Below are 26,756 nucleotides of genomic sequence, written 5' to 3'. Positions count from 1 at the left end.
TGCCATGCTTATTGAAGTCACCATTAACTGAGTGTCAAGCTAAATCATTACAGCAGATTAGTGGAAATTGTTAATGTTCAAAATAGAGACATATTAACTAGACAATTCATTTGCCATTTTCTGTCAAACTGTCTTATTGTATTGTTTTTGTGTGCAATGGATTTCTCTATCCTAAATATATCGATTGAAGTCTTCAGAAAGTTTTCAAGTGACAATTTGTTTTTCTTAATACTTGATACATATATATTTTTTGCATGCCAGTATGATGTGATTTAGCAGAGTGTTGGAGTTGTACCCAAGTAAAACAGCATTTTGTAAATGTATTTTTTGTATATTTTGCATTCAGAAAACATTCCTTTTGGGCCCCAAACTCTCAAACATCTTTGCAATCCCAATACACAAGTAGTAAGGATTCAGTATCAGTTTCACAGAATGAGCAAAGATCATCATCGAGAATTTTCATATTAAACAATTCCTTCTTTGTTATTCGTGATGCGATGAATAAATTTATATTGAAAATCAAGTAATTGTACATCGTTTGTACATTTTCTGTATCTAATACAAACATCCTTCCATGATATATCTGAGTCAAGAATGGTATCCCATTTTTCACATACTGTTGGGAGATTTGCTGTAGTTATAGTCTTATCCTAAAAATAGCTGAAGCCTCAAAGTTGCATTAAATGCTGATTATATAAGATCATGTGATTTTTTATTTCTAATAGCACCTTTCCAGGATTTTGGTATGTTTCGTAGAACCTGGTATCAGTCAAAAATTGTGGATCCGTGAAGATCCGGGATAGAATAGGTCTTCAGCAACCCATGCTTGCCGTAAAAGGCGACTGTACTTGTCGTCAGAAGCGACTAACGGGATCGGGTGATCAGGCTGACTTGGTTGATGCATACCATCGTATTCCAATTGCGTGGATCGATGCTCAAACAAAACAAAATTATATTCAAAACATGATGAGACTTTTGGATGTTGAGATGGTGGCATATGTTTTTTGTCATACCGTGTTTAGTTAAACCCTGTAGAGCTTTTGTTCCCCTTTAGACTTAAATAAATCCTAAGCATGGTTACGGATATTTCTGTCGCCGTCATATAGCTGGAATATTGCTGAGTTCGGGGTTAAACAACAAACAAACAAACAATAATTGTGCCTTTGGTATTTCATTGAGGGCATTATATCATCGTCATTACAGATATCTTTGATAGTGTAAATTCCTTTTAAAAACCAATTTCTTATAATGATAATAATCAGGGTTTTTTAAACTGATGGTTACACCAAAAAGGTTCTGATTGCACTTCTCCAATGCTTGTGTAGTTAATTTCGTGTCTTCCATACAGTGTTACCCATGCATCCAAAACATCTCTCCAATATTTTCAATATTGGCTTCAAGTAGGAATATGTTTTTAGTGGAAAGATGCTAGGGTTATCACAGTTTTTGTTTTGAAGATGTTGATTTAGAACTGACAGTTTTAGAGAAATTATAAAAGACCTTACCTTTCTTAGTCCTCCTTCGTCATGAAGATCCGGGGTAGAATAGATCTTCAGCAACCCACGCTTGCTATAAAAAGCGACTCTGCTTGTCGTAAGAGGCGACTAACGGGATCGAGTGGTCAGGCTCGCTGACTTGGTTTGAAGCATGTCATTAAACCAAATTGCGTGGAACGATGCTCATGGTGCCAATCACTGGATTATTTACAGACCGCCGTCATATAGCTGGAATATTGCTGAGTGCGGCGTTAAACAATAAACAAACAAAAATATTTTTACAATTAATGTTGTTCATTTCATTCCCAATAATTCAATGTCCCTACTGTGCCGAGTTTCAGATCCTTACATAATTTGATGTCACAGCCTGCCATTGAGCCTATCCATATTGCTTTTGTTTTATCCATATAAATTTTGTATCCAGACATTTTATGAAAATCATTTAGGGTGTCAAAAGCCGTACTTAAACTTTCATCAGTCCCATCCAGAAATATTTCTGTATCTTCAGCATATTGTTCGTATTTATGGTCCATCGGTGTGTAAATGATGACCAAACAATCCAGTGATTAACATAATGAGCATCGATCCCAGTAGTCGCATCTTACGTCAAGCATAGTCGCCATGGGTTGCTGAAGACCTATTCTTACACGGATCTTCGGGGGTCTCTAATTAAATCATATGAATTCTTAAGATATTATATATATATACCCTCGGTGTACGGCCTCCCATGAACCATAATCTCACAAACTCCTAGCGAGGCGACGTTGCTGTAGTAGATGTGCACGCTGATGTATCTGCCTACAGGGGAGTAGGAACAGGCTCTATTGTTCGTGTACCAACTGTAGAGATACAATCTGCCTGCGTAACAGGACGAAGCAGGGTAACCATCACGCCACACGGTCACGTTCATATAGGGTGTATTCAGTGCCACCACGTCTGGAGAATAACAGATGTGTATATGCATACAAATTATAGCATGAGTATATCAAGTATTCTTGAAAATGTCCACGTTTTCTTAGTCATAAGAAATCTAGTCTATTACACGATTCAGACGAAATCATAAGCATATGTATGAATCAATATCAAATATCGCGAAAAGGTGAGCGTATCCTGGCCCATCGGCTGCACTCGTCATAAACACATGCATATGCAAGTCAACTGCTCACCCCGATAGGTGAAACACGGTTTTATAACTCTTCGTGGCAGTGTACATCAAACCTAATTCCCCTCGTATTCCCGGCTACAATTTTCAAGAGATGTTTAAACCATCACCTGTTGGTATTCTGTGCCTAGACAATATCTCTGCTCACCATTAAATGTGATGGAGACATCGCCCACTTCCGTATCTTTGCCGAGATCAATGACGAAAGTTGCCTCGGTAACACCCGGTATGATGGAACACGATGTCGTGTTACCGTCCGTCAGTGGGGAGACGTCCGTGGCGTCGCTGCCAGACAGAGAAACAGGTTTGTTGTGCGAGAGGTTGTCATCGGCTGTGAAGGGAACATAAAACATCAACGCAAGTCTCGATTATCCATCGAGTGAGTGAGTGAGTTGGGTTTAACGCCGCTTTTAACACTATTCCAGTTATATCGCGGCGTGTCAGCTTAATGTGGCAGGTGTTCGCAAAAGGGGTAATTATGCGTGATGCAAACAAGAAAACATAGGTGTACGTCAACAATATTTGAATCATCTGCATTTCAGTATGTGTTGTCATCACACGCATATTGTTTGACATAGAATTCGGAAGCATAACGCATGATGCTGTAGTGAATACGCCAAGTGTGTGTGTGTGTGCGTGCGTGCGTGTGTGCGTGCGTGCGTGCGTGCGTGTGTGCTTGCGTGTATGTGTGTGTGTGTGTGTGTGTGTGTGTGCTTGCGTGCGTGTGTGTGTGAAAGACGGTGATCAGGAAAAGGGGGACAGTTTACTTGTATTCTACTTATGATTCAGTCCAAATTGAATACGTCTTGCAACAGCGAGGGATGAACAAGTCTACAAAATAAAACGAAATCTCTACTTTGCGCTTACCAAACTATACAATTCACGACATCATGTGGACGTTTGGCTGTGTTTGTTTTTGTTTAACGCCCTACTGAGCAATTGTCCAGCTATATGACCGCGGCCTTTTGATAATCGAGTCTTGGCCAGACAACCAAGAGATTAATATCATGCCGCCAGGATACGATGACACGTCATCAACCAATCAGCAACCAAGTCACCGAATGTCACGACCAACATAGGTTGTTTGGGACCAGCTCTAAATCGGAATCCCAACCGGGGTCTATAATTGTAAATATAAACGGGAAAAAATCAATGATTTTAAGAAATATATACTAAAGGATGATGCCATTGTATGACTCTCGACTATATCATAAGCATGTGTTTATGAATCCATATCAAATACTGATGATACCAAGTGTTTGCAAGAAGGTGAGCGTATCCTGCCCTCACGGTGGAACCGTCACAAACACATGCAAAGAGGGTTCAAGTTTTCAACACAACAGACACTGGGACATAAGGTACAAGTACAAATGTCGAATTACACTGGTTGACACAAACTTCAGAAGTATAATGCATGACACCACAAGCCCACATTTGTGACACTTCGCAATATTCCGTCCTTCAGTTTGTTTATTTCAGATAGTTTGGCCGCAATTCGCGGAGTGCAGGAAATTTGTCATTTAAAAGTCACATCGGCAGTATTTCAGCCATATCGTGACTATGAAAAGTTATACATTAATAAATGCATTTCGACGGTATATAAACCAGTCACAAAAGACAACTAAACCACCAGACTACCAACGACTTATTTCTAAAACTAGCATGTTACAATAACAAGATGGTACTATACGTAACAATACAGTATTAAAAAAAGCTACAGAGCAACTAACAATCTCTCTAATAACCATACTGATTATATTTCTGTTGAGCTGCCAATGACTTTTTCGTTTAGTCAATGGCAGGTCTACCTATGGCTTTACCAATAGCCAAGGTGGAGAAGACAGCAGTTGGAAAGGAGATGTGTTATCAATTTCAATATTCCCAGCGGTGTATTCCAAAGGTTCAAAATGACTGTGTATTGTAAAATAATGGGGATTAAATACACAGTTGAGTACAAGCTTCGACTCATTAGAATATGTATTGTAAAGATGCGGCCTTGGAATTAGAAACTAATTTTAATAAATCCAATGTCTTCAGCCATTTAGATTTAATACATTTAGATATTTAATTAGTGGTACTAAATTAAGATGCTGACACATACAGTATTCCCAAGTGTTTGGCTTCCTTATTCATTTTTCCCGTGAAGATCCGGGGAAGAATAGGTTTTCAGCATCCCTATGCTTGCCATAAAGGGCGACTATCAGGTGGTCAGGCTCACTGCCCTGCTTAATGCATATCATCGATCCCAATAGCGTGGATCGATGCTCATGATGTCAATCACTGGATTGTCTGGTCCAGACTCGATTATTTACAGACCGCCGTCAAATAGCTGGCATATTGCTGAGTGCGGCGTTAAACAACAAAGAAACAAACAAGATATTTTTGTCAAAATTTTAATATATTCATTGTTTCTTAAAATTGAAGTAACTTCGAGTTGCCTCTTCCCCTTTTCTTACTTATGGAATTTGAAAATGTCAATAAAATTGGCGAGTGGTCTCATGTGTAACCAGGCAGTATCAAGTGTTAGGTCAAATATGTCTTGTGATATGAAGAAAAATCCAGTCTTGCGTGGCGTTTTTCTCCAGAGAATCTTTTAGATCAGGGTCCAAATCTGTTAGGTCCAAAGTTTCTAATTTATCTAAAATTACTCTTCTTGCCTTAGGGTTATTTATATTTTTATAATTCTCTAAATCTACTGAAGGGTTAAGAACAAGATTCTAATTACCACATGTAATCAGGGACTCACTGTCAAGCTTATCAATTATTTATCCATAGTTGGACCATGGAAATTAATAAGGGTAAGTCCTATTCCAACCAACGTGATGTCAGTGATAATAAAGTTTCCAATTTCTTCTGTAAAACTCTTATGTATATAAATTTCTAATTCTATGTTAAAAAGAATTGCAACTCTTGCGTGTATGGTGCTATTATAGTTTTCTCACACATAGAGTATGTGCGTGCGTGCGTGCGTGCGTGCGTGTGTGCGTGTGTGCGTGCGCGCGTGCGTGCGCGCTAGTTCGGACTGATGCCGATAGTGCTAGCCCACTCAGATACCCTGCCGCAGTTTAACATGAATACCCCATTAGTAGTTAAGGACAGCACCCTGGTAGCCAAGCCACCGGGAGTTATCTCCAATACCGGAAGTGCCGCCAGCTTGGATGCGCGAAGTGGGGGCATGCTGGGTAATGCGTGTGCAGATGACGTAAAATCCTCCACTTCAATATGAGAAGCGCGCGTAAAAATCCCCACTGAAGCACGTAAGGCTATCGTGGGCATCAGGTTTGGCAAGAGGGAGGAGGAGGGTTTTTTTTGTTGGTTTTTGTGTGTGTGTGTGTGTGTGTGTGTGTGTGTGTGTGTGTGTGTGTGTGTGTGTGTGTGTGTGTGTGTGTGTGTTGGCAAAGCAATGATGTAAGTGTTCGGGAGGGTTGGGTGGCCCTGAAAAGGGCTGTTTGGAGAAGAAAGAAACCACCAAGACTGGAACGGGAACTTGAACTGAACGGGAACTATCCTTTACGGAACGAATAAAGTGAAAACGAAAACAAGGACGTATCGGCATAACATGTTATACGTAAATGACGTAAGACGTTGACATTCAAGTACCTGTGCAGACAACTGACGCTGTCCAGGTGCCATAATCAGAGCAGTAGCCTTTCACCCGACCACTCTTGACTGTGTAACCATCTATGCATTCGTATGTCACCTGATATTTGTTATTTTGGTAATGGGTGTTTGACGGTGGACTGGACATCACTGCGAATGAACGTTCAGGTGGCTGACCACAATCAACTGAAATGCGAGACGTGATAAATGTAAAATATTACAAAAATTAAGGGAGTATTTTAAAGTGAAATGTGCGTTCCCAAGAACATCTGAGTGAGTGGACCCTTGGCGATACGGGTTAAGATTCAGCAACCAATGATTGTCGTAAAAGGCGACTAGGCAACAATTATTTTTAAAACATAATTTCGTAAAGATTGGCATTTAATTTGTTTAAAGGTACGCCTTGCTTTATTCAAATTATGCAACATAGGATAGCGACGGAAATAACGCTCTGCCTTTTTCCTTGCCTTCCCAGCTTCCCAGTGTTTGAGGGCTCTGGCTATTTATTTCATTTCCTTTTTCTCTTTTTTCGTTAAATAGAAATCTTGAAATGTTGATTATTCTGGTTCTGCTTCACGCGAAGGCGAAATCATCTGTCTGTGCTTTAATTGTAAAATCTATGGTCATAAGATGGTTGTTTGGCATCCTGTAGATGCTGTGGTAACTTTGACAACAAGAGTGGAAGTTACATTTTTAAAAGTAATCCCATATATGATATACAGCGGACAAATGTATTAGAGAAGGTAATTTTTAATCATGAATGTCCAAAGAAGGATTTTAATTAACGGTGGTAACCATAATTTGTTCCAAGCACCTGCGGTATTCGGTAATAACATCAACAGTTTAAATCATAAGTCCCAAGCACGAAAATCTGATGGCACACAAGTTCAGTAGCGTGTATGGCCACCATGTGCGTTGACAACTGCCACACAACGCCTCCGCATGGACCTTGTGATGCTTGTGAACACATGATTTGGAAGACGAGGCCATTGTTGCTGCAAAATGGTGCCAAGATCTTGCAAATTCTGTGGTTGGTTCTGGAGAGTGTGCAGACTTCTGCCAAGAGCATCCCAGACATGTTCGATGGGATTGAGGTCGGGAGACCTTGACAGCCAGTCCATGACGTTGACTCCCGCATTCTGAAGGAAATTCCTTGTCAAAATGGCTGTGTAGGGACTTCAAACCGGGTCCATGTGCTGCCATAAAAGGCAGAAGTTCTGGTGCCAGTACCTGGTCGCGGTAGCGTTGAGGTTGCCACGGATGACCAGAAGCCTGGAACGTGCATTGCCACAGAAAGCACCCCACACCATGACGCTTCCGCCTCGAAATCTGTCAACTTCCTGTACACAACACTGAGCGTAACGTTCATGACGGCGCCTCCACACCCTCTCCCTACCATCAGCTAATCGAAGATTAAATCGGGATTCATCACTGAAGACGACTTGATTCCAATTCCTCTGAGTCCATCGTAAGTGTCGCTGTGCGCACAATTTACGTTGACGTCTGTGCAATTGAGTCAGAATCGGCCCGCAGTAGGGCCGTCGTGCTTGAAGATGAGCAGTTCTCAGACGGTTTCGAACAGTTTGCGCACTCAGTCTACCCTTAAACAGTTCATTTCTGGTTGATGTACCGTCAGAAATCGGTTACGGAGGTGACGTAATACAATCTGACGATCCTCTGCATGTGACGTCACACGTGGTCGACCTGGCCGAGGGCGATCAGCGCTGGTACCCGTTTGCTGTAGACGCGTCTGTAAATCATAAACAGTCCGTCGACTACAACCCATCGTCCTAGCGACTTCAGCTACGGAACACGTTCACGTTGCACATTTGAAAGGCGTGGCATGACAAATGGCCGTAAAGACTTTTGTTTTCTTGTGTTTTTCTTTTTTTGTTAATGACTACTAACAAGTATGGCTGAAAACACGTGCGGTATTATGGCCACGCGACCAGTTGCTCGTGAAAAAAACACTTTTGCCACTATAGTGCTGTGCACATGATTTTGATCGATTCACCTGCACAAAAACGGGTGTTATCTGAAGACAATACGTGGCCATTACTGTTTAAATACACAATAAGGGCCCACAATGATAACTGGTCAAAATGTTAAAATTTTAGGATTGTGAAGTTTCTAATTTGGTTCAGTATATTTGGAGATTGAGCTTGAACTATTTTTTAGCATCATGGAAAGATATATTGTTAGTGTGTTCTATTTTTAGTCCTTTAATGCCGACATTTGTGCACACAGTAGGAACCACTGCAGCAGACACAGACAGTGCTGAATGTGCAGGTCTTGACACCGTGTCCAAAATTTTGACATTTGTAACATCAGAATGGGTTTGGTGGATAAACCATCGCTCCGATATTAAAATACCCCGCTTTGATAGATTCAGGAATGCTGGCAAGTCACAAATTAAACAGATAGGTGTTTGTTTTGATAATATTGTCATATTGTCACTCATGTCTGACAGACATCGGGCTCTGTCTCTTGCGATGCCACGACATGAGTTCAGCATTCTGTGTGGTGAGACAGCAAACTCGACATTTGCAAACTAGCTGAGTGATAACAAGTTTAGAGTTTGGTGTCTCCGTTCACACTCCATAAGTAGTGAACCATTGCGGAGGCGGTTGACATTATTTACTTCACTACAGCAGCCACTGATGGCTTAGAAATGCAAAAAATTGATGATCTGATGCTTCGATTACAATGAATGGAGCCCAGGAATCCAACTGTGGTTCAGTTTTATCATTAGATGAGCTAGCATCTAAGTGTTTTCTTTTTTAACCAAACTATTTTACAGACAAAATGAGAGAAGGTGGTTCAACACCCCTGCTCCGAACAAACCATCGAGTGTCATCAAGGACGGTGTCTTATTGCACTGGATTTCCAAAATGCAAAACACAGGGCTACAAGCACGTCCTACTCCAGCAAATTGGACATGAATAGATATATTCGTCTACTACATTTACTGCCAAGCTGGTTCTACCAATAAAAATAATTTAGAGAATTCAGCGGTCAACATTACCGGCAGATTGGCCCATGAGCCACCGCCTTCTTGCATAGGACTCTAGGCAATATGTTATTTCAATAATTGTGTTATACACACCAAGCAATACATTTGTGAAAAGTAAAATACATGTACGTGCAAAAGGAAGAATTAGAAATGTTACGCACAGGGTTTGGCGTGACCAGCCGATTGATAGAAACGGGCCCATTCTACAACCCGTCTAGGTGAAGTTTGGGTCAAAGTAGTGTGTTGGGGACACAGTTTCAGGAACCAGTCCCCTAAACTACCAGACTCCCTACCTCCACCGGCACAGGGGCACAACCCAAGGCAAACGGATTGCCCAATTCGATCGCCTCTTACGACCAGCAATGGGGTGCTGGGGACACATTCAACCCCGGGTCTCCATGGGGTCATCTGTATGATAACGTTTTTGTGTGTTTTTGGATTTTGAGAAGCGTGGTATTTGAGTGTGTGTTTCCCCACATCCATGGTGTGCCAAATGCCAAATGATACCAAAAGGATATACTCAAGCAGAAACATTATAAATAACGTACCACCAGATTGGCCCATGAGCCAATGGCTTCTGGGCTTTAATTAAGACTCTAGGCAAATATTACAATTATTTCAACAAGTAAACATACATATTTGGTTTGAGAACAATGTAATAAGGAAAACGAAATAGGGACAAATCTGTGTTTTAAAACATTAATGCACAGATTCCATCCTACCACCAGTCTAGGTGAAGTGAGGATCAAAGTGGTGTATTGAGCAAAGGAACACTATTCCTGAAACCTATGCCCTCAACCACTAAACTCCTATCCTCCACCGACACAGGGGCGCAACCCACGGCAATTGCAACCCACGCCTCTTGCGACCAGTAATGGGGCGTTTGGACACATTCTACCCCGGGTCCCCACAGGACAATAACATCTGACACAACTGAAAAATTAAATAAAGCGGGGAAGATATTGTTTACTGAGTGAATTGGTTGTAACCATTACATCTGCCTTCAATCAACTGTATTATGAAATGAAGCAAGGAAGTTATAGCATACTGAAATAATGTTTATGCCCCATCGCATCTGCCTGAAACGAGAAGGTATGATATATTATAAGATCATGCAGATAAAGACAATGAAATAAAGATAAAATGAAAGACAGGAACATACACGAAACTAAATGTCGTTAGCAAAACTTGCGATCACAAGTATAGTCCTGACTAACCAATCATCATGTTCGGTTAGAATCCATTACGCGAACCCAAGGTCTTCAGGTCCTACCTTGTTTACGAGACATAGCTTCTCTAGTATCAAACCAATTCTTCTCGTGCCTATTTTATTTCCACTGCAGTAATGAAACAGCATACCTGATGCAACAGGGCGAGCATACACCTCGATCCGACATATCTGTAGCATGCCAGTCTTGTCTCCAAAGTCTGCTTCAAGATGAATGTACTTCCCAGAAGGTGGGTACCGTGTTACTGAACAATTTGCCATGACCCTGGATCCCGCGGGAACGGCCTCGCCTCTCAGACAGCTGCTACTGTACTTATAGGAGGATGTATCGGTATACATCACTTTCAGGTTTGGTATGGAGAAGGCTGAAAACCCAACATTTATGTTTATGATACACTTTGGGTAAATAGATGCAGACTTTGCACGTCTGGATGTCTGAAATATATAGGGTCTACGTTGATGCTTTCAAAATCGAGCTTTAATAGAGTCAGGATATACGTTATGTTATGCTATATTTGTATGTGGTACAAGGTTTCACTGCACACGTGTATGAAAGACACAACATGTTTTGTTTGTTGTTTAACGCCGCACTCGGCAATATTCCAGCTATATGACGGCGGTCTGTTAATAATCGAGTCTGGACCAGACAAGCCAGTAATGACATCTTGGGCATCGATCCACGCAATTTGATATACGATGACATGCATCAACCAAGTCAGCGAACCTGACCACCCTATCCCGTTAGTCGCCTCTTACGACAAGCATAGTCACCTTTTAAAGCAAGCATGGTTTGCTGAAGACCTATTCTACCCCGGAACTTCATGGGTCAGAAAAGATAATGGTCATAGCAGGCGAGTATACAACGTATCACACGCGAAGTGATGAAGTCATGTTTTGTGGTTTGGTTCTGAAAATGACATTTTGCTGAACTTTAAACTAAATTTGATAACAAATACATTATTTTTAATCTGTAATTATGTTGTAACTTTGGGCTTAATGCCACACTTAGCTATTTAACGAAAGTCTTGATATCATCGTATCTGGATCAGACAGTTTAGTGACTCTCATGGGCGATTTTACCAATCCGTGCAGATATTCTGGCTCGTATGCATAACGAAACAGTTCAGCAAGAGGACAGCACAATTTGTGCCTCCTTCTTCTACTTGGTATAGGGATGCCTACATAATATCACTGATTTCACATAGATGTTATCTAAGAGGTGTCAAGCATTTACACAGAATGGGAATATTTGAGTTCATAGGCCTACCAAAATGTATCATCACACAAACCTTCCCATTTTGCATTTTCCGAGTGGTAATAAGTAAACATGTGTCGGGTAGCCTAGTGGTTAAAGCGTTTGCTCGTCACGCCTAAGATCCGGGTTCGATTTCCGACATGGGTACAATGTGTGAAGCCCATTTCTGGTGTCCCCCCGCCGTGATATTGCTGGAATATTGCTAAAAGCCGCGTAAAACCATACTCACTCACTCACTACAATGTACTTGACTAATGCCTCACCAAATTCATCATCCGGTAGTGTCACAGCTATTTGATAGATTGAGTAGTAGCCACCAAGATTGATGCTCATTAGAGGACGTTGTTCAAGCTTCGTGCTGCTACAACCACCGGTGAGAAGACTCACACTCAGTTTTGTTGGGTCCAAGGCGTTAGCGGCATCAAATGTTGAGGAGCTCGACAGTGAGAGATTTGTGGTTTTATTGATGTCAAGTAAAGTCGCCGTAGATGTCTGTTCCGCAGTTAACGATGCAACGTCTAGACTGCCTTGATAGTGAAATGTTAGATTCTTAGTTTGTGAAAAAAAAGCCTTAGGGACCGTTCATATTCTCAATACGAGGGAACCGAACATGTTTTTGTTTCTTTCAAATCACATTCTTTGCAAGATATCCAGCATGTCTAATGAACTATTACTATTTATTTGGGGGTAAAACATGAGGCAAAACTTTTTCCCCCTGTATTTTCTGGAACGCTCATACAATCAAATGGTTCCTTAAGCAGGACTTTACAAAAAAAATGTTAGCAATGGACATTGCATTGAATTAAAACATCATATGAGACTGGAACAGGTTCACTTAGACTAAGATCAAAATACGAATACAATTAGCACGACAGGATGAGAAATGCATATTTATTATATTATTGTTTAACCAAGTTTTCAATGTAGAGATATGAGTTTTGTAACTTGTTAATAGGCGGTCTTGAAATTCAATGCTGTGTCAGCATAAATACCTCCTTCAGAAGTTTTCTTGGTAGTTACGTGGATAGCATCAGAATGTTCCGTAAAGTACTGTCTTAAAGTACTGTCGGAAATGCTAGAAAACTGCTTTTCTGGCTTCATTTCATAAATACGAATCATAGGACTATAAAAAGAGCATATATCAAAATAACGCAAATTGCCCTAATCTATTGTCCTAACTCACACTGTGATTACCCTTAAAATGTAATTTTACAGGTAAAATGATAGTCAACTTAGAAAATATTCGTGTGTCGCCATGCATGTATGAAGTAGCCTTTCACCTGAGGTAATTACCTAACACCTGTCCCGAGGTGATGGATGACCTTACACCGTCCCGCGCATTTTCACCATTGCTCACAGGTGCAAATATCACCGATTTGGGGTAGGTCTCAAATTATTGCTGTTATTGTACTTAATTGACATGTTCGTTGATGTAGCAGCAATTTAGGATATGTACTGTATATATTTGCTTGGAAACATGATGAAATAGCTATGAAACGGTATGAGAACTGGAAGGTTGCGGTTTTGGAATCCAGAAGTATTTGTTGTTCTACAGATGACTTCTTGAGGTAGCATTTATCTCCGCTAATGACGTATATGAATCTGTTCTTTTGAATGTTGTGTTATGTCTTGCCACGAACCCTTTATACTTAGCCAAGATGGGCACAACAGGGTTGAGCTCACAATGTCTGACTGGCGTACGAAAGACAACGTGACCGTGTTGTGCCACCAGCATATATGTCCTGTACTTTACAGGGTTCTTATTCAGCCGAATTTTCTCCATGAGTTGAACTTTCGTCTCATATGGTCTGAAGTCGACAATGTCATATATTCCTGTGTGGTCGCCTTCAGACTACTCATGGTTTGGGCGACAGTATCTGATTCCCGGACGTTAAATTAACTGGCGTTGTCTATGACAATAACACTGACGTTATTTAAAATGGTCAATAGCTGAAGTTCCAACCATTCTATGAACACATCACCTCCTATAATTTCCTTATGAAAATCACCAGTTTTCTTTTTTGTCTCGAAAACTAGCACATACCCATCAATAAGCCCCATATCACAGGTTGCAGTGTGCAAAACAGTGACACGATTACCTTTACCTGATGGTCTATGTGTGCTTTTCGTCCATCTGCCGATAGCCACATGTAGTTAGTGGAATGATTCATCAAGGTAAATTATCTGGACGCCCTGGCTGTGATAGTTATGAATGGTTCGGAGATAATGTGACCTCACAGACAGTTTGAATATTTACCCCTGAAAAGTGCTCGGCCATCGCCACGCGCAGTGTATCGAAATCCCATCTCTTGGAGAGCAATAGTTAGTGCAGTTAACATTAATTGTATCTTTAATTCCTCCCAAATTCTACTACAAGTCAGGATTACCTTCTGCTCATAAAGCTTGAACACTTTACGCCTAATCACTCTGTATCAAAGCTGTCTAATATCCTTTAACGTCACAGTTTTGTTTTTGAGACCACCCTATACCTGTTTTGTTTTATTTATCATACCGTAGACTTGATGGTATGAATTGAAAACCCAACTGATTGGGCAGTTCGGTAATTCACCCTATCTAAATTATTAAATGGTTTGCCTCCATCTCTCTAAAGTGTAAAAAACGTGTATACATTTCCCAGTACAGACTCCATATCGTGTACCATGGTCATGGCTATGAAAGCGTAATGTAACATGCATAATAGGAGCAATGTTAACAAAAAAAAACGCAGCGTCATTTTGTCATTTTAGAAGATGCGCATCTAGAATTTTCTCAAAATGATTTTTGTGTGTGGATTAGATGTAGAAGACTATATTATTATCATTATAACGGAGTTACGTGCGCATATTTCTATAGTCCGTTTCAGACTGCCATCATTGGACCTAGAATAAATGTGAACGTCCTGTTTTCGTTCGAATTTTCTCCTGTAAACTTGTAGATAGGACTCCTTGTGAATGAAATAATTCAAACCACAGGTAGGTCGATCGGTAGTTACTCAATATTTCAATAACAACAGTCAAGAAAAAATATAATTATCCTTTTTCAAATGGCAACAAGCAGTGTTCTAGCATTTCCAACAGAACTTAAGTCATTTGACCAAATAACGGTGTGTAACATTAAATCATGATCATGAAGCTCCGTACAATTGTTTTACGTGGGCAGTTTGAATAGTGCACATAATATGGCTGTTTTGGATAATCAAGAAAACATCTTTTACCATTGAAGAGTGACATCAGTAAATAAATTTCTTGCCAGTAATTGATTAACAGATTGATGTAAGTCATCTTTTGTTCTTGTGAACTTTTTGGATGTAATAATGAGAGTTTATCTTAAGATTCAATCACTGGGTTAACCGATAACACTTGCCTCCATATACCTACCTACACAATTTAGACGTGTGTCTGATGTGATGAATTCTGCAATACATACCAAAGCACCTGTCGCCAGCTTCCCAGTATCCCGTAGTACCGCTGCATTGGGTAACAGTCGAGGATACAATCGATCCGTCGGGACAGTTGTACGTCACGTTGTCGCCTTCTTTAGTTCCCGTCATGTCAATACTGGCGTTGCTGCTATTCAATGGAGGGCCACAGTTCACTGAAAGACGGGTATTTTGGTCGCTTATGCTACATCAATAAATAGTTAGATTTTCCTTATCTTTTTTTTTTTTTTGGGGGGGGGGGGGGTTTCTTTGTATTCTCTTGTTTTGTTTTAGGTTTAGATTTTTTCAGGTGGGTGTTTACTTTATGTTGCAGCTTTTGTGTGTTTTTCCCGCTTTGTGCTATGTTTCAGATGTGTTTGACAATCGAAAATCTTAGAGACTTTGATGGTCAATACTTCACGGGTTTGTATAGAAACAGAAAAAATAAGAAAACATCACGATACCTTATAGTGAAAACAATACAGTGCAGCATGCATACAACTGAAGTCGTGACATGTAAAATTAAACCTTTTATCACCTGCGAAGGGACCCAGTGGTCACGATATATGTGGTTGCAGTTTCGATTCACGTCATGGAATGTTCATGTGACTTGAAACCAATCAAGAATCAACATTATATCCATATCAAAATGCCAGTTCATAAAATGTCAATCGTAAAACTTCAAATATAAAACCTCTAGATCTGAGCAGTTCTCAATTGAACGTTATACTCTCTAAAGGCCAGGTTTAATCCCATTCTGCCTACATCCCAATTTGCATTCAGAAATGATTAAGGCACATTTATGTAATGGACTGAACCACTATTGTTTGACTGGTGGTTTTTAAATATCTGTTGCCCAATCAAGTGAGGTTTTTACTGTTGCAGGTTCCTGTAAAAAATGTTTGTAACTCAAAAAGCTGAGCAGAGGAATTAAACAGTTATTAAATACTGATGATATGTTGAACATTCTTCAGGAGGCTGACACGTGGTACATGGATGGCACGTTCTATGTGTGTCACAGTTTGTAGGACCAGTTATATTCAGGAAGGCCCTGACTCCGAGAAGACGAGATCCTTCAATGACTACATGACGTCAACCTGGGTTGACTATGACGCCAGGCTCCAAGGGCGCATGTTGAGTCAGTACGAAAATTATTGGACCCCGCACCAACACCCACCTCGAGGGGTGGCATCATCAACTGAAAAATAGGATCCCTAACGCCCAATATGTTGGGGTTCATAGATCTTGCAATTGATTGCAGCAGATGCTTTCGACATCCCTGGGACACTATTTGTGCAATGAAACATTAGTTTTGATTAATGTATGTCTTCAATTAAAATAATGCTAATGTCGTATTATGCAATTTCAATTCTGAATCACAAATTCAATTCACGCGATTGAAATGTCAAATTTGAAATAAATATGCTATGCAAATTTAAAAGAGTACATAATATAACCTACCGATGCACACGGGTGTGGTCCCAGTGTACAGTCCATTGACGCAGTGCCGGACGAGGTCGCCTGATGACAGAGTGTAGGTGTCGATACATCTGTACTCCACAGTGTCATTGTCAGGGAATGTCCTGTAAGTATTGGCACTCGGTGGGGGTTCACCACAGTCGTTGATTGGTAGGTCTGAATTGATTAGAACGATGTAAAAGATGAAATAGCTGAAAACAAACAACTAAGAATGACCTAATTGTTTAGAACAAGGGAATGTCCTGTAAGTGTTGGCACTCGGCGGGGGTTCACAACAGTCGTTGATTGGTAGGTCTGAATTGATTAGAACGATGTAAAAGATGAAATAGCTGAAAACAAACAACTAAGAATGACCTAATTGTTTAGAACAAGTGAATGAATGTCCTGTAAGTATTGGCACTCGGCGGGGGTTCACAACAGTGAAGTTACTTCCAGATAAGGAGGTAAGAATTAATTCTCTTTTGATGAAATATAGACTACAGTTAGAAGGAAACGAACGTCACTTAACTTTCCTTAATAAAGAGAAGTAATACCTACTTAAAATTACCATGACCTGTCAATAAATTAGCGAACTATTAATTTAAGAACATTCTTAAAGAAAGAACGTCAACTGCTGAAGCAAATACAGCACACATTCAAGAGTCACGATATATTCATGTAATATGGTGAATCAAACGAACCTGCTACATAGGAAGAAGCGTCTTCCAGTTTGAGAAGAAATTAAAAGCGGCACATCATCTGGTCCAAATGGAATAGCAAGTGATTTGTTTCATCCAAGAGGAACTATATAGTCCCTATTTAATAAACTGTATGATAGTGGCATTTGGAGAAGAAGCATTATTTGCCATATACATAAATCTAGCAGTAAACTTGGCCCAAGCAACTTTAGAGGACTGTCATTGAATAATTCCATGTGCAAGAATCTGACTCCAGGTATAAATAATAGACTGCAACATTAGTGTGATAACAGAATCACAAGCTGGACATAGACAAAATAAGTCCTTCACGGACCATATATTTACATTGAAAGCTAGGATCAACAAATATTTATTTTAAAAAAGGAGGCTGTCATTGTCTCTTTATTGACTCCTCCAAATTTTTTGACTGCATAAATCATGAAATATTGTTTAAAAGCATCTTTGACCTTGGTGGTAAAGGTAAATCCTTCAGTTTGTTGTGAACATGTAATTATCACTATGTTTTTGTGAAAACTGATTCTGGCTTATCACCATACTTCAAATGTACCATTGGCACCCGTCAAGGATGTATCCTGGGTCTCCCAATCTTCATAACTTTCAGCAAATAGCTTGCTACAATCTTGGAGGAGGAGGGTTGAAGAGGTGTTTTCATATCTCCTCATGTGATGTCTCATCTGTATCTGACACGGCTTTACAGCTTCAAAAATAACTTTATGTTTTTGAACGTTTTTGTGCAGAAACTGGAATGAAAGTAAATCTTAACAAAACTAAAATTTTGGTATTTAGGAATGGAGGTCCCCTCCGCAGAAATCAAAAATAGGTTTTAAATGGAGACGAAATAAAAGTTGTCAACAACCAGAAGCATTTTTTTTATCGATAAGTCATAATGATCTTTTAAACATATACACATGCACAAAAGTTAAGCGCCAACCGCCATATTTGTGATCTGTTACTTTTGGCACTTAATGATGACTATTATAACGAGATGTATGATTGTTATAAGCCGTATATGTAAACCCCATGTGATGCAAAAGTTGTCCCAAAGCAAGTTGATCTTGTGTTCCAAACAATATGAGCAGAAAGAAATTTTACCGAAGACCAGAAATTGAAGGATTAGAAAACATAGAAAAACTTTTTTGTCATGTAACTGTCATGATATCAGCAGACCATATCAAGTGTCACACAGACACCCTAGGGAGTGCAGAGTCTATTGCAAGACAGAAACGTCAGTAACGTGTGTATGATCCACAGACATTGACCGCTTCAACCCCACGCCTCATACTCATTAAAAGTCATTGAATGCTTCTCTAAGGCAAACGGATTCATTCTTCATGAAGTGCGGCTTCAAGTCCAGCGAGATTTTGAACTGGGGGATCACGATGTCTGATTTTCCGGCCAAGAATGTCCCAGAGATGCTCAATCGGATTAAGATGCGGACTACAGGCCGGCCAAGGAAGAGTGGCAATAGCTTCTTGACGCAAATAAGTCAAAACTGCCCGATATCTGTGTGGTCTAGCATTGTCGTCCATGTAAACAAGTCTTGTCTGAAGAGGATGGTTGTCAAAATGAGGGACTACCACTGGACGAAGAACGGCATCTTGGTATTGTTGGCCATTCAGGTTTCCACGAATTGTCACCAACGGAAGTTTGCAGCCGAAGGAAACACAATCCCATATCATGACAGACCCCCCCCCCCCCCCCCCCCCCCCCCCCCGCCACATGCTAAGGTCTTCTGGGTGTTCCTTGGTGCAAAACGAGTGTTACGTTGCCTCCAAACATGTATTCGACCATCAGTTCGTAGCAGCATTCGACACTCGTCAGACCAATGGATCCTTCTCCAGTTGGCCAAGTTCCATCGACTACGGGCACGTCACCATATCAGACGATTCCGCATGTGCCTCTCAGTCAGTTGGGGACGTTTTACTGGTCTTCTGGCGTTATAACCAGCCGCTCTGAGGCGACGCCCTACGGTCATCGTCGAGAGTCTCTGATGGGTAATCCACTGCAGTCTTAAATCTGTTGAAGTGGCAAATGGAGTTCGTCTGACTATCCTGAAAAGACGTCTATCCTCTCTGTTAGAGATCTTTCTTGGCCTACCAGACCTATGCCTGTCCTTGACATCATTGGTTTGACCATGTTTGACAATCAAACGAGTGATAACACTGTGATGATTTGTCTTGCAATGGCCCTGCATGACATGCCTATCACTTGCCATCTTTCAGCGTTTCTCCTCACCATGGCTGATTTTCAACCTCTATTGGAAGGGGAATCTCACACAGGAGCAAAATGCAACCACGTGTCTGAAACTTGGATTTCACAATTTATAGGGTAGGGGAACTGCAGCAACACGTAAAGCACGCTTTCCTTGTGGTATCGGGACAAATTTGGGTTCATGAAACTGTGGAAGCCTAATTCAGTCATACATCATCATATTTCGTATTTCTGATTCCCACACGTGAAATCAAGAGACTATGAATATGGTGGCGCTTAACTTTTGTTCATATTTTATGTTATGATCACACCTATTCTGTGCTATGGATCTGAGATATGGGAACCGTTTTTTGAAACATCATTGATAGTGTGCACACAATATTTTAGAACTCATTTCTGAGATTAAACAAGTATGCTAATTGCAATGTGGTTCTAGGAGGGTTTGACATCGTCTCCATGCAATATCACCACACATACAGAGCAGTAAAATGCTGGTGCAGACTGATCCAGTTACGACAGCCCTGACTTCCCCACCAAGCATATAAAATGATTAAAACTCTTGATGATAATGGTAAAAAATCTTGGCCGTCTCATACAAGAAATATTTTAATAAATATGGTTTTGGATTTTTGTGGCTGTCACAAAACATCGGTATCATCATTGTAATCTTCAAACAGAGATTTTATGACTGGTTCTTTCAATTAGGCATCACTCACTCGACACTTCATCAATTTGTGATTATTATTCTCAGTTTAAATGTTCACTAAAAGTAGGAACCTGTTTAACTTGTGACCTTCTTTCTTATCAACAGAAAATATCACCCATGTTTCGGTGTAATAACATCCGACTTACCGTTGATGGCGGCCGCCGTACAAAGACTGTATACCGAGCGCTTCAGTTTTATTCTGCCATGCTGGAGGCTTTGATTATGTTGAGGATGAATTACATGTATCGTTGATACGTGACAGCTATTCCCAATGGAGAAAAGAATGTTTCGCTAAAAATCTCATAAATCCACCAATAACTGAAACCTTCGTAAGAATTATGTCAACCGACAATATCCATATCATTACATGTTTGATTAAATTCCTTTGTCAAGTTCTAAAGATTAGAAGCAAATCACATATCCCTGCAACATAAAGTGTACTTTCCTCCAGCCGTTTATTCAGCATGTACATTTAATTACCTTTTTCCATTTTGTTTGTATTATTGGCCCAGTGCCTAAAGTACAGAATAAAGTCTCTCTGTTCCATGTTTTATGCATGAAAACGATGCTCATAGAACGAGCTCTCGGTCTTCCATTACTAAGTTTCATAAGTTTGTTTTGGTCCTCTTGAAACAGGATGACGTTTGTAGCCCTAGATTGCCTAAAGCTTTTGGTACTAAATCATAAACTTCTTAGACCAGAGCAACTTTTCGAACAGATGCCTCTGTTCTAGAGTTGATCGTTTTGTGGGGACGTGTCAGTGTTGGGGACATGAATTGTCCACTGAGTCTTCTGTATATCGTCTCTTAGCCTTGTGACAGGGTCCATGTCCTCAACCGACGCAGGTTGTATCAATGTATGGTGACCGTAAAACCTGACCTGTCACTGTCAATCTTGGTACCATGGAAATCCAGGTCCAGTGGTCCATCGACCAAATGAAATAAACCTGACCCAGCCCACATTCGTCATTACATATTCGCCATTTCACCATTTCAGAGTGACGACACATCTGATGGCCTTTAACATAGCCGTGAAGGGGGCGAAACAGCATTAGCTGTGAATCGAGAAGGGAGCTAACTCCGTTTGCCTAATCGAAAGTTCGAGGTGGGCCCACATTCGAACCTAACGCTCTTGTTGTTTATAATATGTACTACGTAAACAAACCCGCATTATGAACTGCTATTTTGTCTATTTAAAATAAGTATTATGACTTATAATTGGATTAAAATGTACAAATGCGATGGCAATACAGCAGAATTCACTTCCACGAACATCGCCAAACTAGGTCGTGGGGTCATTAATATTCATGAGTTATTCCTATATGGAACAAGTTCTCGGAAGCGTTTGAGGCTTGTATCATGTCCGAGATCAATTCATGTGTAGACATATTTTCAGGCTTATATCGCCACCAATACTTATGATTAGAGTGATGTGTTATACTGGAAAAAGTAGAATGAGTGGTATTGCCTCTGTAAATTTAATTAGAAGTAGATCTAAGTTTCTTGCTTTGTAACTATTTTTGTAAAACTAGTGTGGTCACCTATGATGACGTTATTCAAACTTCAAAGACTTTTGTGCCTTTCGTGGAATTAACGACACACGAAATGATTTATAAAGATATTTCCCATCACTTTTACAAATAAGAATAATATTTAATGTCACATACCCATGCAAAGTAATGACAAATGTGAGCCCACTAAATGACTAAATGTTGGCCCACCTGTTTCGATCACTATAAGACGGGAACAATGTGGGCCCACATTTTAGAAAATGGTTATAAGTAAGCCAAGCTAATGAAGCTTAGCGATTTTTTAATGTGGTCCCTCCTGTTGCAATGACTATGACGGAAGAACGTCTACCCACTAGGCGATATACAAATGTGGGCCCACTTGTTTCGATCACCATAGATGACGGGGAAAATGTGGGCCCACATTTTAGAAAATGGTTATCAGCACTTAACCAATCTTAGAAGATGTACGGATGGAAACATAAATATATAATGCATTCAAACATTTGATTAAGAATACGTTTTACCTTAGGGATAAGCTGGGCATTTAATAGCTGGACCAACAACGTACAGGGTGGGTGACGCCATTTCTCGCAAATACGAAAACAACGGAGACCTCCCTTTCCCAATATGAACCACTGATAATGCGGTTCTAATAATAAGTCTTTTCTCGCACACATCCTTTATCAACAGGTGCTTGTTTTGAGGCCATGACATGTTGAATATCTCAAAACTGTGCAGAGGTATTACATTAGATTGAGGGCTAACCACCCCAGTTCCGGATTTCATGAAAACATCGCTTAAACGTATCATGTCATTACAAGTCAGTTATCCCCACTACCTCACAGACATACTTAGATGCTACTATGGCAGACTTTATCTGTGAAGCTGGCCTTTTTTGTTTATCTGTAATTACACAGAGAAATTTCCGGAAATAGAAACTCGAAGAAATGGGGCATCAACTTTTTCACAATATGCATTCAGTTTTGAACCACGAGCATATTTGTCAGCTTTCTAACCGGGTTGACATTGTCAGTGCTATGATTGTGGCGTGATCTCTTTGAGCCTCAGGCATGTCCAGGATCTGCGGAATCATCCTGAATGGTTGATTCACAAAAATGTTCTCCCCAGTCCTGCGCTGCCGCATCTACGCCAGATGTTAACAGGTCTAAGAAGCTGCTGTTGTACATGGGTACTTGTGTGTTTACTATCGAAGCGAACATGTCCAGGTGGGGATGTCACAACGGGTGATCTCAGAGCTTGAATAAGTTTGGGTAGAATTGGGTAGGTTTGCGGTTTCAACCAGGATAAGCTAGCTATCTGCTTCTCCATTGTGAATGCCCTACACATGTTTGGCGATTATGGTTATCCCTAGCTCCAATGCTCTTTCCCATATGCCCGCAACTATTTGGTTCAGTTTGCTGCACTACCTGGGTAGGTTTAAGAAAGCCACTGTCACTATACCCGTGATAAGTCTGGGACTCGTGAATATGAATATTGAATTTGAACCAAATTCTTTTAACTTTATGTGATCATGTGATCATCAGCTTCTCTTGCTGATTTCTGCCAAAACTGTTACCCCTCCTACAGCTGCCGTTTCTGAATCACGATGTCACGCTTGAATTATGTATAAATCGTGTTCTCACCGATGGTTACTTTACAGCGGTGTGCATGTTGTAAACTGTCGACTGCAAAAACCCTTGTCATGATCTAAAAATGAGTGTTATTATGTCAGAGTCAAAGTTACTTTTAACAAACACATCCGCCTGCTCTTCCTGTAAATATGCAATATTAGCCTGCATGACAGAACTTAGTTCTCCAATTGGACCAGTAAGATGCTCAGGTACGTCACTCATTGACTATACAATATTTTATGCAGTCTCTGGGTGTCTTGAGCGACGATTTAATACACTAGCAGTGGGTTGTAACACACGTTTTCCAGACTTCTCAGCGGGTACTACCACATGATCCGACAATGTCAGCTTGCTGTTCGTATCTCGTACTTTGAAGCTCGCTGCTCGTAGGTAGAAGTTTTATTTATCTCAGGACTACTGATGGAAGTGTCAACCATCATTCCTGCTGCATTAGCTGCGTCATGCGAACTTCGCCGATCAGGCAGCGGCCATTTTCTACAGATCGAAATCTCCCTTCAGTTCTGTTGATAGTACTGATGCCAATAGCTAATCAGCATTGCAAATCATGGAAAAGCAGTTTCACTGATTTGTATGTGAAACATTAAATTACTAAAGATCTCTTCTGCACAAATAGTATAACTATACACATTTCCAGAAATGTCTTGAACAAATTAACCCTCCCACCTACATTTATATACAAATGTAAATAGTGTCCCAGTGGGCATTTCACTGTCCACCTTAAGTTTTGAATATCGAACGATGAAATACAGTATTCATGAACTTTCTAACATGTTTGTTCCCGACAATACTGGGAAGAATTGGCTCAGGTCTAAAGAAAATAAATTGTTTGACTCTATCGTTTAACGCCGCACTCATCAGTATTCCACTTATATACAGCAGCCTGTAAATAATAAAGTGTAGAAAAGACAATACAGTGAATGGTATTATGACCAACAATCCATGTCGTCGGGGTACGATAACACGCCATCAGTCATCGACCATATAATCAATAACGTTGCCTCATACAACCAGCATAGGCCGTTGGGGACAATTCTAAACCGGAATCCCAAGTTAGGGGTCTGGTGGTTGTTAATGTCTGAATATATCTGTGAAGATCCGGGGTAGATTAGGTCTTCAGCAACCCATGCTTGCTTTAAAAGGCGACTATGCTTGTCGTAAAAGGCGACTTACGGGATCGCGTGGTCAGGTTCGCTGACTTGGTTGATGTATGTCATTGTATCCCAAATTGCGTAGATCGATGCTCATGATGTCAATCACTGGATTGTCAGGTCAAGACTCCATTATTTACAGACCGCCGTCATATGGCTGGAATATTGCTTAGTGTGGCGTTAAACAACAAACAAACACAACCACCAGTTGCTAAAGCGATTACGTAATTCCTGCTGGGATATCGTGCAGGAAACAGAGGCTAAATATAACCTTGCATTTATGACTCACTTGTGAATATATAAACTTGGTCTATCAACTTGGTCTCGTCGCTATATGGCTGAAATAATGCCGATGTGACGTTAAAATTTAACTCACTCACTCTATGACAAGTCAGTTTGAAAATGGACAAGCTTGTGGAACGTGCAGTGAGGCTTTGCAACCTCGTATTTGTGCTTGTTATATTAACAAGCATTCCGCTTGTATTTGCGTGGATCAGAGGGGAATTTTATGTTGAAGTAGCCATTGACAAGCACCACTAAGTCTATTATAAACTGTTACTTTTATCATGGAGACTTTGAGGAAGTGTTTAAGACGCGAGGAAACGTTTTTGGTTCACAACCTAATGGCTACAGATCTGGTCCATAGATCATCTAGTAAACTGGTATATAGATATCAACCAGAATTAACACGTTTTGTTGGATGCACGCGATTTACAGAAATACATTTTGCATCTAAGGAAACAAACAAACACACACACATACTGAAATAATAATGGCTACACACACAAAATAAACAACTCCAAATACACACCTCAAGTGGACAAATAATATTTAACACGTGAATGCTCTTTAAATATACGTGTAAAACGTCAAGCCTGGGAGTAACCAGTCTCGATTATCGGCTTGCACGCGTAAGACCCATGTTCACGTGTGGCCCAAACGTCAGGCAGGTGCCCAGCAACATATGTTTGTCGTACGAGGCGACAAAATCGATCGGGTGGTTAAGTTGTTTTATTGCCTGTAATACCTGTTCCATCATCGATTAATAACAATTGCTGGAATATTGCTAAATGCGTCATTAAACAACACAAAGGAAACTGTTCTGCTTTTACAATGCAATATTCATTCCTCGCAGAAAGGTACAAAGCCCTCTTATTGTAGATTCTAACGTTCCAATAGATTAGATCCTGAAGACGATTTTTCATCAACATTCACACAATGTAAGCGCCGTTATAGTGCCCATTGAGAAACTATATAGTTTCTATGGTTCGTATCTTAGAACAAGAGTATGTTTCAGTTGCGGATGCAAAGATACTCGGCCCCTGAAGACAAGCCGCATCATGATCAAGATTACATTATTTCAGCAAATATAATCCTGCAGGTTTATGCCACCGTTTCCATGACATTAAGAAACCGCGCATTGCACACGTCTGTAGACGTCAACAGTCACGTGTTCTTATATACAAACGCAAGTCATCCCTGGTCAGTCGACGGAGACGTTCTGTTACCGTCTAGAAGGTCATGTGAACTTTTTTCATGGCCAGCTTGACCGATACCGTCGGTTTCTTCGACATCTGTCTACATCTTCTCAGACACCACAAAACCAGTGAATCTGCAGCTTCACATGCTTTTCCACCAGTGCTGACACCTCAGTTTGTGCCAGTGTCTCGAATCCAATTTTCAAAAGGACCGTCATTACAGTCATATTGAAAACCCTATTTGTGGCTTGCCTAATCATGTTTGTTAAACGTATAATGAATCTTGGCACATCTGATGTTAGTAGAGGGGTTCAACAAGTATACTTCGTTTTTTAATTTGCGATATTTCAATTGTTTCTAGATTTGCTCTTTGCTCTTTGAGCATGCTCCGATATTCTCTCAAAATGCATTTCTATGTACTGCAAATACATTAACCATCTTACCAGACTGAGGAAGCTGAACGTTCGCTATTTTTCTTCTTTTGATGACATATTTTGTGAAAATCTCTGCAGTATAGTATTACTTGTAAGTAATAATAATTACGTTTGATAACTGGCATTTAGAATTGCTGAAAACCTATGCACTGTAGTGCTGTGGTGCTATTGTTATCGTTTTCCTTTCTGGATTAAGATGAAACTTTCAATATGACAAGCATGTAAATTTCCTCAAACGATCTTTTTCCACAAACTGTATAATGGGCTA

The 26,756-nt window shown here is 40.3% G+C and overlaps 1 protein-coding gene across 1 annotated transcript in view; it reads right to left on the bottom strand.

The window, feature by feature from the left end:
• Positions 1-26,756, bottom strand: part of LOC139453705 (uncharacterized) — a 45,547-nt gene that overhangs the window by 18,021 nt on the left and 770 nt on the right. The window contains exons 2-9 of the mRNA XM_071235181.1: positions 16,634-16,807; positions 15,181-15,348; positions 13,645-13,654; positions 12,018-12,277; positions 10,631-10,864; positions 6,259-6,444; positions 2,807-2,989; positions 2,205-2,432 (exon numbers count right to left, since the gene is read on the bottom strand). Of these exons, the coding sequence (XP_071091282.1) occupies positions 2,205-2,432; positions 2,807-2,989; positions 6,259-6,444; positions 10,631-10,864; positions 12,018-12,277; positions 13,645-13,654; positions 15,181-15,348; positions 16,634-16,807 (1,443 nt within the window). The remainder of the gene's footprint in view (positions 1-2,204; positions 2,433-2,806; positions 2,990-6,258; positions 6,445-10,630; positions 10,865-12,017; positions 12,278-13,644; positions 13,655-15,180; positions 15,349-16,633; positions 16,808-26,756) is intronic.

The sequence above is a fragment of the Haliotis cracherodii genome, unplaced genomic scaffold, assembly GCF_022045235.1.
Source record: "Haliotis cracherodii isolate W230 unplaced genomic scaffold, xgHalCrac1.p SCAF_10, whole genome shotgun sequence".
Classification (NCBI taxonomy): Eukaryota; Metazoa; Mollusca; class Gastropoda; order Lepetellida; family Haliotidae; genus Haliotis; species Haliotis cracherodii.
The sequence above is the reverse complement of the archived record's forward strand: the minus strand, read 5'-3'. Positions and strand labels throughout refer to the sequence as shown.